The sequence below is a fragment of the Talpa europaea genome (assembly GCF_964194135.1).
Source record: "Talpa europaea genome assembly, chromosome: 10".
NCBI lineage: Eukaryota > Metazoa > Chordata > Mammalia > Eulipotyphla > Talpidae > Talpa > Talpa europaea.
The window spans coordinates 38,513,437-38,527,514 of NC_140077.1; the positions used below are offsets into that span (position 1 = coordinate 38,513,437).

At 41.7% G+C, this 14,078-nt stretch overlaps 1 protein-coding gene across 2 annotated transcripts in view; it reads right to left on the reverse strand.

The window, feature by feature from the left end:
* Window positions 1-5,407: 5,407 nt before the first annotated feature.
* Window positions 5,408-14,078, reverse strand: part of LRMDA (leucine rich melanocyte differentiation associated) — a gene marked incomplete at both ends in the record, with an annotated part of 965,431 nt that continues 956,760 nt past the window's right edge. For both annotated transcript variants that reach the window (XM_084246077.1, XM_084246078.1), the window contains one exon: window positions 5,408-5,487. In XM_084246077.1, coding sequence (XP_084102203.1) covers window positions 5,408-5,487 — 80 coding nt within the window. The remainder of the gene's footprint in view (window positions 5,488-14,078) is intronic.

The following is a 14,078-nucleotide window of genomic DNA, read 5'->3' on the forward strand; positions in this document are numbered from 1 at the left end:
AGGTGAATGAAGAACAGTTCTAAGTCATACTGCAGGCTGGGCAAAAGGAAAAAATAAATGCAACATTTGATATCTTGTTTATAATGAATTGTTGGCATTGAATTTTTTTAATATACTGCATTAAAATAGTATTCATCTTGATAACTAAGCATTGGTGCATGCTTACAGTAGCACCCAAGGTGAGTGCTTCACCTGCCTCAACCTAGCCAGGCCCTGGTAAATAAGTAGGAATTAAAAGAAATGTTAAATTCATCACTTCTAATTATGATGAATACATAAAGAAGAAGTCATCAATTGTTAGAAGCAAGTGCAGTCATGACACGCACTTACTTTTCAGGTAGTTCAGGAGGACTACTTGGTAATTTTTTTTTTTTTTTTGCTAAGTCAAGTAATTAAAAAGTTTCAGTTGTCATTGGTATCCCAAAATTAAGTTCAATGCTAACATCATGAAAAAGAAAAGATTCTATTGTACCTGGGTATGACAGTCATTTAAATGTTGATTAAAATGGAGTTTTTATAGTGCCTCATAATAATAATTATGTAAACTATGCTTTAATAAGTACAATGTTTATACACAGATAATATATATTGTATGTATTTCAAAGCTCCATGACTTGAATCAACCCTGTGGTTAGGTTCAGTACAATGTATTTTGGTCCCTCTCATCACAGTCAGGTAGAAATGTTAGTCGTAAAGGGAATAATTTCCAGTGACATTCCGTGGTTTAAGATCGAGGCAATTATTCCAATATGGAGATAGCAAAGTCTATTTAAAGTAATCAGTGTAACAGTACATAAACATGAATATTTCCAGAATATTCTAGATGCTAAGTGAGATCACCTAGTTGAAGTTAGATGTCATCATGCCTCCTATGAATTGTCATTTATCGTATCCACCCATGGACTGCATATTCCCAGGGACAGTCCAATCCTTTGACCAGCATCTGCAGTCCTACGTAGATGTCTTTATCTGTTTCCTGAAATATATTTGCTTTTGTGTCATCTTGTCAAGGAACTATGCACCTCTGAATGTAATGAACATTTAAATATTGAGCATGAACATGAAATAATGTCTTCTCTTGATCGTATTGGTTAAAAAAGAAGTTTTCTCCTTTCAGCTAATCCAGCAGTGAGACAACTTACCTTTGTGGATGATTAGGCCACAGTCCCCCGTCCGTATGTAGTTTTCACACACATGGTCATTTATCCTTACGGTGCTTTGCAATCCCTCTTTTCCACTGTGTCGTTGTCTTGGCCATTTGTGAAAATGAGACATTTGTGAAATGTTATTAAGTGATGGCACTTTTTACTTACATCAAAAATGATTCCATTTGGTGAAGAAAATGTGGTCAAAACATCACTAAGTTGAACAGCAACATTTGAGTGAACCTTCCTTACAGGCAGAGGACTCTTTCCCTTTCATTTCTCATTAATCCCTCAATTCTCTGTTTATCCCTGTTCAGTAAGAGTTCACCTTAATTCTGCCTGCAGCTTTGTTTCATGCTCTTCCTTGACATAGCTCCATTTATTACAATTTGTATTATCCCTATGTTAGCAGCATTCCCCCGACACATTCTATACTTAGAATTTTCATTCTTTCTAGCAAAACTCTCTTATCCTGGGTTGCATATTCTTGGGCCATATTCCAAGCTATTTTTAAGAAGGGAACAGACACTAATGCATTAATCTGCAAAGATAATTTAATTGTTATCCCACTGATAAACTGACAAATCAACATTTAGGATTATAATTACACGAAGGAGAGTTACGCTGGAAATGTTCAGGTAAACTTGTAGAAAGACAATATTTTTAGATAGGTGTCTGTGTGTTTGAAAGCTCTTAAGAATCTGTAATGCATCAGAAACACTTTCCAAAGTGACATTCACCATGTGTTTCTACCAGTTCTATTTCCAAGAGGAAGCTTTCTCTAAAGAATGGTATTTCCCTGACTTTGTTCTGGTCTCTCTAAGTTGTCCAGCCATGTTGTAAATTACTCTGAGTAAGATCCTGAAAAGGAAATGAGAACACAGTAGCACAAAACATGTTAGTTATCCATTTGTGTGCCAAATTGACCACCAGCCTTTGCCACATTGGATGGATGGACAAAAGGGACGTGTTTCCATGGGACCTGTGTTGCTCACTCTGGGCATGACACAGTGATACAGATCGGACTTAGACTGCTCTTGTGAGTAGCCACTACTGGCACCATTACTGCTTTGATGAACAGAGCTCTGTGGATTGGTCTTGATCTGCATATTAACAGAGAAAAGGAAGACAGCTAGCATATTTCTTAGAACCAGCAAGAAAGACATTTCTCCTGAAAATAGCAAAATGCATCTTGACTAGAACACATAACACACAACAGACAGAAGTCCTTTCATCCAGAGTCTGTGGTTTGCTTTGTTTTATTCCTAGGATAGATGAATATGTGAAAATGCACAACACTCAAATGTGCAGGCTGATCAAGTGATAATCTCTTATAATGTGCCTCTATTTAAAGCAAGAAGCAGATGGGGGGTTTATGAGTAAGGCTGGGAAAAGTAAAAGCAAATGATTGTAATAGCTGTACTTTTAATAGGATTCCCCAGAACCTAAAACATTATTCCCCAAGGAACAAATTGTTCTATATAAAATTATGTTAGTAAGGAAAGAGAGTTGCCCTGACATTGCTGAGGCAACAGAGGACTCCAGACTGGCATTCTGTGGCACGGGACTCTCAAGTCATCTGTATCCTGGGACAGAGGATATGTGATATCATGCGTCATAACCTGAAAAGAAAAAAAACTCAGTGGAAACAGGTAAAAGGCAGAGAGACCAAGGGGAACCAAGGATTATGAAATGTGTCTGAGCTGTTAATGAATCTATATCCTCTAGCCCCCACTTTGAAAAGCACAATCTGGGACATAGCTGGGAATTGAAAATGAGGCAACAACATCACCTCTCCTCAGCCATTTGTGAGCAAAGTCTAGCTGTAATCCAGCAAATCTTGCTTAAGCAACAGAGGGAGAGTAAGCAGCCCCACACTGATTCATTCTCATTATCCCCGTTCAAGAGGAACAAAAGTCACTATAATTCTATCATTAAGATGAATGTACCATCGTGATGGCCTTTACGCAAATTATAATTAAGCTAATCTTAATTGAAGTTATTACGCCATTTTGGAAGAAAATAAACAATCCCACGAGAGGGAAGTAATGTGGTCAATAACTCACTCCAGAAATATTTTTTGCCTCCAAAGCTCACATTGAGGGAGACATTCCTGTGCATGATACAAATGGTTCTGACATTAAGAAAAGTAAACAAGTAAGAAAAATAAAGATGGAAAAATTCTGTGGTCACTTCACAAGTGCTTTTTTATTGTTTGAGGCAGGGTTAAAGCCTTTTATAAAGACAAGGATGTATGTGCTGCGAGATCGGATATGACACTGGACTAGTCTAGCTGCCCTCGCACAGAACTCTGGCTGCCCATAATAGGCCACAGAGAAAACACGTGTTGTTGCTTCTAAACAAAGAACCAGGGAGGCAACTGATGCAGCTGATGTAAAGCATTATCCCAATGCTGTTTTGAAGATCCAATAGAGAAAAGAATTCAATAGGGCTTACTCATTGATTTGAAAGATAAAGGCCAACATTCAATATCTTCTAATTATTAATGGTCTTGAGGATTTTCCTGTAATTTTTTCTCAGTAAGTGATTGCCAAAGGTTGTGTGCTTTACAAGAGGGACTCCTGCCAGCCATCATGCAAGCCATTCAAGGACTGTCTTGTAAATGGACTAGACCGAAAAGTAGGTTCTTCATGGGTATCTCAGACATTCTGGGTCCCCAAGACTTTTATATCACAACTGTTTAGTCATTTGGTATGCATAACTTATTAGAGTCTCCGTTAAGTTTTGCTTGTCTTAAATCAGTGTAATATTAGGAGACCTATGACAATGAAGGCATGGTCTAAATAGAAGAAGCAAAAGTAAGTGCTATTATATCTCAAACAACCAACCATTCAGGTAGATTTTAAAGTGATTTGCTGGTTGACCGGTGAAATTACAGCTGTTATGGTCATGACTATTTTCCTTGTATGCTAGAGTTGAAACACATGCTAAGATGCACAAAGGCATCACACCATCTTACAAGCTATGGACTTCACTTCTGATATGTCCTGAGGAAGATATCCAAAGCAAAGGGTTTCAGTTTTCCATGGAAAACTGCTTGGGCCGGTGGGTGTTTTCCAGTCTTCACTTTCTTTTCTAACTTCCTGACCTATCACTCTGTCTTTCACATCACTACCTTTAAATAGCACCCAAAGGATTGAGTTAGCTGCAACAACAAATATGGCCACACACCTCGTCACGTAAAGGGTAAAGTCAGTATAGCATAAATATGTGTTAGGTCTCAGCAATGCAGGAAGTTAGAAAGGAAAGTGAAGACTGGAAAACACCCACCAGACCAAGTAGTTTTCCATGGAAAACTGAAACACTTTGCTTTGGATATCTTCCTCAGGACATCTCAGAGGTGAAGTCCATAGCTTGTAAGCTGAAACTTACATGATATTATAATGCAATGTTATCTCCATTTAAAAAGAAAATCAAATAATATTCCCTGGCGAGGCCAGAATCTGGTGCTGGGAGAGACACCTGACAGTAATAGTAGGGGCAAGAAGTAAATTCAGAATGAACAAAACAAGGTAAAGTCAAAGCTTTTGGAGTCAGGGATTTGGGGGAAGCTATTTACTGCAATATAGGAATTGTTACAAGATGAAGCTGGCCATGAATGTATGACCTGGCTGAGAACTTACACCTTCTGTTCACTGAAAAAATTGCAAAGTGAAATGCAGTGCTGTGATGAAGATGCCAAAGAATGGTGTGTGTGTGGGGGGGGGGGCAGTGAGCAGCATTCTAAGAGATGAAGATTTAAGGGGATTTAGGGAATGTGGCCTTCCTCCAAACTGTGACTATTACACTAAAACTGAAGTCACAACACAGTGGTATCAGAGGGCTCTCTCCTCAGTAGTCCAGCTGGAGACACAGCCTCTCTCGCTGGATGATAGCCACTGAGCATGCTCAGGGAGGCCCCAGGTGTGACCTCTGCTCCCCTGTGAGCAGTGGAGGGACCAGGCAATCTATCATGGTGTTCATCCTGTCAGCCCGGGTGCTTTGCCGCCGCTGTCTGTCACCCCGGTGGATGAGACCTGCTTAAGGGCAATTATGTCAATCTCTATGTGACCGCTCAGTCTAAGACAGAGGGATGATCTTGACAGGCCTGGCAAAGTCAGCAGAAGGCACCAGAAGCCAAAGTCATCACCTGACCACAGAGATGCAATGTAGGCCATTTTTTTCTTGTGTTTGTTCTTTATTTGGGCTTTGTGTTTTTCTTTCTTTCTCACCACACAGGTCAAGGCATACAGAATTTGGCTTCAGAGCTGGTCATCTCGGATAAACCGGTTCCCTTCGGAGTTTTTCCCATAATAAATATATTGACACTTCCCTAGGACACCTGCAAATGAAACACACCATTACAGGTGGGACATTAATAGAGGAAGGAAATGTAGGCGCTACAAAGCAGAATTGCAATCACAGGCCCAGTGAGTGACAGGAGACGGGCACAGTCCCCAAAATGAGGGACCTTCCCTCCTTGGCCTCAGAGTTGAATGCTGCATTCAAAGAAAGTTTCATTACAGCATAGGATCGTAGGAATAATATGTTTCCTGTGTGATTTCTCTTCCACATGGTAAACATTTTTGTAGTTTGGCCATTGTAGTTGAAAGTGAAGCATAACCTTCCCTCTCTCTAGGTGCCCTTAGTAGAATTTCTAAAAATGGGAAATGTATAAAGATGGGTCCAGCTGTAGATGAGGATGATCTTCCCAGAATGTGACTATTTTCAAATCCTTACACATGAGTCAATATTGCTAACTTCCAGAGGGAGCATTCCAAAACCCAGGAGCCTGGAACACATGCTGAGTGATTAAGGAACAAGGGTGGCGTTGACAAAATGCCACGTGGAAACTAACAGAAGCCACTGACATTAAATGGCTTCTTATGGGTCTCCTAATCCCCAGTCTCCGGTTACAATGTATTTGATTTTCCTCTTTAGTCTTTTAAATAATTGCATGGCTCCATAGACAGTTTTTCTCTTATTCAAGGAGGTAAGGGGACGAATTAGGTATGAAAAATATCCATGAAATAGTGTGAAACTTTTAAATCAACTCTATGTATTGTAAATATCCACATGAAAACTGTTACCATAGATTTAATGAAAGTGTTGTAGGACTATGAAGCCAAAATGAGAAATCACAGTTTCAAAGAAAATGCTTATAACCACTTTTGCCTTTTTGCTATCGCTTGTTCTTCTAATTTCAGAAAAAACTAAAATTCAGCTTCACAGAGTTGTCTTACTAGTAACAGGACTGAAGTCTGTAAAGTGTGCATAGCCAGAAAACACAAAGAAATGTTCATAAAACACGCACTTATGAGCCACAAGTCTGTCTGTAAAAATAGCTCCTTGTATGCATGATTATTTTTCCCATCATGTTGATAGTGTGAAACCAACGATCACCATCTATTGTTCATTTGGGATAAATTAGCACTTGAAATGATCCAGGATATTCACATCAGAAGTTCTAAGTGGTAAATATTTTTGTGATTGTATAAGAGATGTTTCTCTGTGAGAGAACTGTAAACCTTACTCATAAATAAGAATTAAAATGGACTGTAAGAAATGTTCAAGGCCAGGCTAAATGCTTCCTACTTTGGATGACTTGGGAGAAAGCTGGGCATGGCTGGCCAAAGGGAGAGCATGACATTGCTCCATGGCCTCAAAACTGGTCTTGGGCTCCCTCCATCACTTCTATTTCCTGCTACAGTCCCTGGAGCAAATGTGCTGTGGACCGCTCTTCCCTTTGGGTCATGCTTTCTCCTTGGCCCCCAATCCCAAATTTCTGCCTTTGAGTGTTGGTGCAGTGCCTGGGAACATTGAGCTTGCACAAAAACTCCCTAAGACCTTTTAGGGAGGCTAGATTCTTCTTGTGGTGGCACGGAGCTCTTCCCTGTATTGTGCTGAAGTATGTAGCACCTGGGGTTGAGGTAATGCTGTCACTGATGCAGGAGCCAGTGTCAGGGCTTGGGAGGTCAGGCTCTCCTCCAGCAACAGGGTCCCCTATAGGACGTGGTGGTGGTGGTAGTGGGTGGGAGATGATTTTGAAAACCCACCAGGCGCTTCCTTAAAGTGTATAAACCTTGAGGTTTATAAATCCAATTAACCTTCATGACTGTGAGAGATGGAGGGGTGTTAATTTCTTTCTCTAAGATAAGGAGAGCATGAGGTTTTATAAAGGGAATGAGCAGGGCTGTCCCATATCAGGAAGAACAGAGTGTTTCTATCGAGTCAAAGAATGAAAGGGAGACACATATGCACACACTGCACACACACAAGCAGGTGCATTCTTTCAAGTAAACTTTCGGGGAGTTCAGGAATAGAACCCCTTCTTTCTACTATCTCCCCAAGGTAAACTTCAACTCTGAATCTTGTTTGAATGTGACTTGGATGGCAAGTGCCATCCTGGAAACAGACAGGATGCTGGATTACGGTCCATCATGGGAGGTGATGGCTTCTGAGCCTTTTTTTCCTCTCACCATTGATAAAAGTCCTTTTTAAGGTCTGCCCTGTTCCTTTGGGCTCGGAAGCAAGAATGTTTATAGACATCTCAGTGAGAGAGGGCTGTTTGATGAATGCAGGAGTCTGTGGCGAGGTGTCAGAGCTTAGAAAACGAGGCAAGGACATGAGGTATTAATATTGTCAATGATCTCTTGACGGGAGAACAGATACCACACTCACCGTCAGATTTAAATAGACATCAAGTGCATTAATGACAAAAGGGCAGACTTCAAACAAAGGGGCTGTGTGGTGGGGAGCAGAACTAGTCTCTGTGCTGGCAATAACTGGGTCTGAAAGACACTGTCAGGGCTGGAGACAGAGCCAGGATTGTGTGCAGTGACAGAAAACAGAGATGCTGACAGAGATACCAGTGCCATAGTATGCCAAGGATATTCTAACACTGTCTGCCGCTCTAAGAGAAGCTGACATCACTCCCTCACACTGGGGTCTTCTCCGCCCGCTCCTGCAGAACACTTCTCCCAGACGTCATTACCCAACCCGCTGCCTTTGTAAAGTTCCTGGCAGCCCTGCTCTGGGAGAGAGCCGGGGTCAAGGGGCCTAGGGATAACCTTGGTCAATCTAAATTTGGACTTTGCAGGAGGAGCACCGTTGTCCCCTGGTATCTCAGCTACTTGAGGCGATCAGAGCACCCACGTGTGAGGAACTGTCACCTTGAATCAAGTCTTTCGAGAGAAGGCACTCGGTTTGTGGGCTGCTCCGGGAAGGCTCAGGGATGGCCCGGCGGCCCCAAATGAAATGCAGCTGCTGGGGCTCCTCTGGGGAGATGGGGAGCCTGCTAGCGACAGGTCAAACGGAATGGATTTTGTTCTGAACTTGAACCCCCTACCATTGCTTAAATGAAGCAAGGGTTGCCTCTGTGGAGACTCTTACCTGAGCTCACAGTTGGGAAGCAATTCCCCCCAAAAAGGGATTTGCAAATATCCGAAAATATTGATCAATGACATTAACCAGGAAGGGAGAAAAAAAAAAAAGGCACATCCCCATGGGTGGCCCTCATGCTGCACTGATCATGAAGGGTCTTTGTAAAAGCACAGGATCTGCTCATAACTGAAATGAGGTGGCGGTGTGTGCTCTTTCCCCTGTTCCTGCTCCCATCACAGTAAGTTGCCATAAACTGTGAAAATTACAGAGGGAACAGTTTGCTTGCAAGAACATTTTGACATGGAGGCGCTCTGAGGCTGGAATTTGGGAACCCGCTGGTTGTGACTCAGTAGGCGGTGGTTTCCGTGTACATCTGCAACGCATTCACTTGTTTGTATCTCCTCAAACTATAATGTCTTGGGACTGGAGGGAGAACAACACATTTAATGGCATATGTAATGTTTTTAATTAAAATATCTGGCTTTGGCCATTATAAGTGAAACAGGCTTGCCCTGCATCAGGGCGCTGGGGCTGTCTGTGTGAGGGTTTCTTTGCAGGGGGTCGCTGAAAAAAAAAAAAAAAAAAACAACCCTGTGCTGTCCCCTGGGGAATCCTTTTCTGCCAAATGAGGCTCCTAATTTTTCTTAAGTAGCCAGCTTTGCCATCACCATCAGCTCTTAAAAGTATAATTATGAAAAAAATGTATTGGGAAGGATCTGTTGTAAAGAGGTCCTTTATCTTGTAAATGTTTTCCCCCCTCTGGAATGGATGTTCTAATTATATGGGGTAAAGTTATGACCTTGGGGCTGCCTGAGGGGGTGGGAATCAGCCTCTTTGCTTTGATGCATGGCTGTGAGGGCAGGGCTGGTACAAGGGGCTGCACTGGGGAGTTACCATGAGTGCCTGGGGAAGGAATCACTTGCATGCTCCAGTGGACTTCAGCAAAGTCCCCCGGAATCCCTGATTTCCTGGATGATCTCACCTTCCCGGCTTTCTTCTCTAGTAAGTAAGGGAGATGAGGAAGACCTGTATTTGTTTAAATCCCACTCTGCTTGCAGTCATTATGTGACCATGTCTATATCCCTTTCTCTTGCTGGAGTGGTGTCCCCATTTGTAAAATGAAGGTAAGGGGCCAAATAATCTGCAGGTTCAAATTTTAGTGAAAAATAAATGATTTAGTATTTTCAAACATTTTTCTTATGAAGATAAGGATGTCAGGTCTAAGTTTGCCTGATGGAAAAGGCAAATCCAATGGACAGTTAATCAAAATTTTGATATGGACTAGTGAGTTCTTGAAATCCATCTAGCTCCTAGAACTATAATACAGAGGAGGGGGGTTTGGTTGGTCTGCAAGATTCTCAAGGAAAGAATTGCCACTAACTGTCCTACAACTGGTATTTCTTACTCGAAGCTGGAAAATGCTTACCATGAACTAGCCTATATCCCATGAGCTTTGACATAAACTTGAGTTTTCTGTCTCCATGTCTAACACAACCGAAGAGTAAATATCTGCTTAAGTGGTATGCCTGTTGTAATTCAGTTAAAATATTTTTAACAATCTTTCTTGTTTTTAAGATGAACATGTTTTTTTTCCATGAAAACAAAGCAATCACAGTGGCTGGCTGGAAAGAGAAGCAAACTCAACGTTATCATCCAACCTTCAGAGCTATAAACATCACACACGAGGAGGACATTCACCAGAAAGCACATTCCTCGGACTTTGTGATGTGCAGGCCATGGGTGAGTAAACAGTACTGGAAAGGAATAAACACCGATGTTTTATGATCTGGAGAAGTGGTTGGAGCAATACCCTGAGGTCAGTCTGTGTGATGAGCTACCAGCTCTGCTGAGGATATCACACAGACTAGCAGAGCCTGCAGAATTACAGGTTCCTAGCACAGCACTCACCTTTAGTGTAAACAACTTAAATATTAAGCCAAAAGTTAAGGAATAGAGCTTTTAAAAGATCTTAAGGGTAGAGGTTTAGGAGCAGTTTTTGTGAAAGAGAACAAAGTCCACCTTCGATGCCAGGCATATTTGAGTTCCATGTGAGAAGCCACTGGTTGGGAATGATGGAAGAAGAATCAGTACTTGATGCAGATGAAAAAAGAGAAGGTAAAGAAAGTGTGATTTGCTTCCCAAACTAGCTCATTGTGCTTTGGGGCAAGTGTTACCACTTCTAATTTGCATCTTGTATTTGAATGGGGTTTCACAATGTTCAATACCTACTAAGACCCACAACTTCTGCAAGAGCTTCTGCTATGTTCTCCATGCACAGGGAATACAGAGTACTGCAGTGACACCTCAAACAGTACTGCCCAAGGAAAGTGTCCTCCTTGTCTGTTGAATGAGTACACACTTTCTGTTCAAAGAGTACACAGTTTTGAACTCTTCTCCTTTATTATGGAAATGTAGCTCCTAAGAGGTATTGGGCCTTCTATGCTGGTCCTGATAATTTACAATGATAGCAGTTTGACTTCTTCCATGTTACCCCATGAATGGCTTTTGGTTCATGAATATATACCTGCAAAGTAGCCTGGCAATTATCCAGAGCAAACTCCATTTAGCCAATTGAATTCCTTAGTTTCTAAATGCAAAGTAAGCGCTATTCTATTTTTAATAGTTCCATTTCTATTGCATTTATTTGCAATGGGAGCAGCTATTTTGTATGTAATTTTTACATGAAGGTTAAATTTCTCAATCAGCATTAGCCAAATATCCAATTTGATGAATTATATCTTGTAAATCTCCATGTCACTTATTTTTACCAAGTCCATTTTCTTGAGCAAAACATTGCAGATCTAAATTGTGACAGAGGACAAGTTCTCTGTGAAAGTATAGTCAACAAAGTTGGTTGTGTGTGTGTAGTCTTTTAGTTCACTTCAGTGTTGTTTTGATTGTTCTAAGGAGGCTAATATGTCTCATGAACATGTGCATTTTTCAGTGCACCAAGAGGATAGGAATCTTTGGTCAGTGGTATTTTTTTTGTTTTGTTTTGTTTTGTTTTTTGTCCCTAATTGTCTTATGTGCTGGTTTGGTTGCTGTGGGCATTATTTTGGATTGATTGTTTTCCACCAGAAATGTTGAATGCATTTTGAAGTAAATAATACTTTGAAGTCACTTCTCAGCACACAGTATGTAGGAGGTCAAAGGCTAAAACTCTGGAAGCATGATAGGATCCAAACTGTGTGCTTATGCTCTGTTGCTTGTTACAAGTTAATACTAGTGTACAGAACACAGTATGGGCCACCTCTCTAGGGTCAGGATGTAGCCATATCTTGCAAGAAAGCTCATCCAAGTACCAGGCAACCGATTCCTTTGAGAAGGGGGCATTTGGTCCACGCCTTCCTGATGAGGCCTGATGGGAGGTTCAACTTTCCTCTGAGAGAGGACAGAGTATGGGGCCTGTGTAGACAAACGCTGGGCCATGTCAAGTCTCACCCACGTGTTTGTGAAGGGAAGGAAACCAGTTAGCAGGGAAAGGATCTTGGCAACAGCTGTACTGAAGGTGATAGGAATGCAAGAGTGTGAGGTCGGCCTCCACCCCCACCCCGGTCCTGGGGCAGCTGCACACATTGTCGGTCAGTGAGTGGGCAGATGAGTTGCGTGTGACAAGCCAAAGCCTTTGGAAAATGTACCTCCACTCCCAGGACAGCTGAAGGGAGGCTCGTCATTATAGAAGAAGTAAAGGAAGTGGGAAGGGGGTGAGAAAAGGAAAATATAGGGCAAGTTTTTACTTTGATAGAATTTGTTAATGGGAAATGGCAGAGTTGGGCTAAGGCAGGAAATCAGCGCCCCTACGCACAGACTGTGTAGTTACAAGTTCTAGAGTCTCATCTGGAGCACCTGATCTCTACACTCGGGTCTCAGATGTCATGGTCCTACTGGACCTGACCTGGTCATTCAAAGTGTTCCCTACATGGAGAAAATACTAGGCTGACAGATTTAAAAGTTATCTGTTGGTGAAGTTTCCATTGTATGAATCCTGGAGAGGAAATAGTCAACATGCTTTTTGTCAGATGTCAATGTTTTGAACATATCTTTGTTGTGTTGGGGTTGTGTGGGTGGCCAGAGACTGACAGGGAGAAAAGCCAGGTCTAAGGGTGGCTCTTTTAGTCCCTTTTTGGAACATCATTAATAGCGTTGGCTCCTACCTCTCTATCTACTGCAATCCGATAGGAATGTATAATAAATATCCAAGCTCAGACTGCAGAGTAAATGTCTGCAACACTACCTCCTCCCGTCCTCCCCCTCAGAAAGCACTGCTGAATCCACTTAGCAATCCATATTTTGGGATTTCTTCTCACGTTACACATGTTTTGCGCCAGTGTAAAATGAAGTCAGGAACAGTTTTTACTCTGACTTTGTAAGCAATGATATATATATATATATATACACTCTTGTACGGACACTTCATTATTTTCTATATGTCCTTGTAAATGTGCATACAGGATGTAAAATGTTGAAAGCAAAGTGTTTAAGTTTGTGAGGAATTCTCACAGAATGTAAAGATGATCTTTTCAGGTGAAGTCCTTTATATTGTAAAATAAAAAATGAGGTTCACAGTGAGTTCTCCAGGGTCACAGTACCAGAGCAATCAGCCACGTAAGTGCACGTGTCTAGTAAAGAACTCTGAATTTCAGTGCATTGCTCTTAGAGCAGAAGAACCTCAAAGATCTACAAGACAAATTACTTTCCACTACCAGGAGGAACTTGAATCTTTAAGGTCAGTTTTGTGCGGGCGTCCATTCCTCTCTCCACATCTGCACTCTAGGTGGGGCTTTCATGGATGTGAAATGGGCTGGATTCCAAAGTGCAGGGCAGAATGGGATGCAAATCAGTCAAGATTTGAGACATTCCTTTCAGGGAGGCTCACTGATGGATGTCACCCGGGCCAGGCTGTCAGTCACAATGGACAGTGGTCAAGTGGAATGGCTTAATTTTTCTCTCTCAGATTTTTGACTGAGGAACTCAGAGATCTGTGAGGCAGGAGACAGCAGAGGAAGAAAAACGTTCCCCCCTTGACTACATCTCGCAGCCTCCCATTACCTTCACACTCCTCTTTCCCCCCTTTCAGCTGAAGTCTGGCGTCTGCCACTAGAGGGCAGCATGAATTTAGGAAAAACAGCAGTTTTCTTTTTTACAAAGAAATAAATAATGGCAACTATTCAGAGAGGGCCATTACAGGCACACTGTGCTTTTGGTCACCAATTATAGGGTCTGTAATGATCAATATGTCATGTTTGCTCAATCTGTGCTGAAGGCTTTCTGTAGAGTGGGGTAGCAGATGCCACCCTTTTGGATTTTTCTGGCCTCAATTTCAGGGACTGATTTTCTTTACCTTCAATTGTTCTAATTAATCATCTAGGCTCAGGGGCTGAGGATGTTTGCATTACACCTGTATAAATTTAAAGAAGCATGCAAACTCATAAACAAATGTAGATCGGCACATTTCTTTAAAAAAGGTGGGGGGAAGGTCATGTTTATGGCAAAAGGCCAAAAAGAAACCCCAATGACATGGAGTTAGCAATCCTCACTTGATCAAGTCAA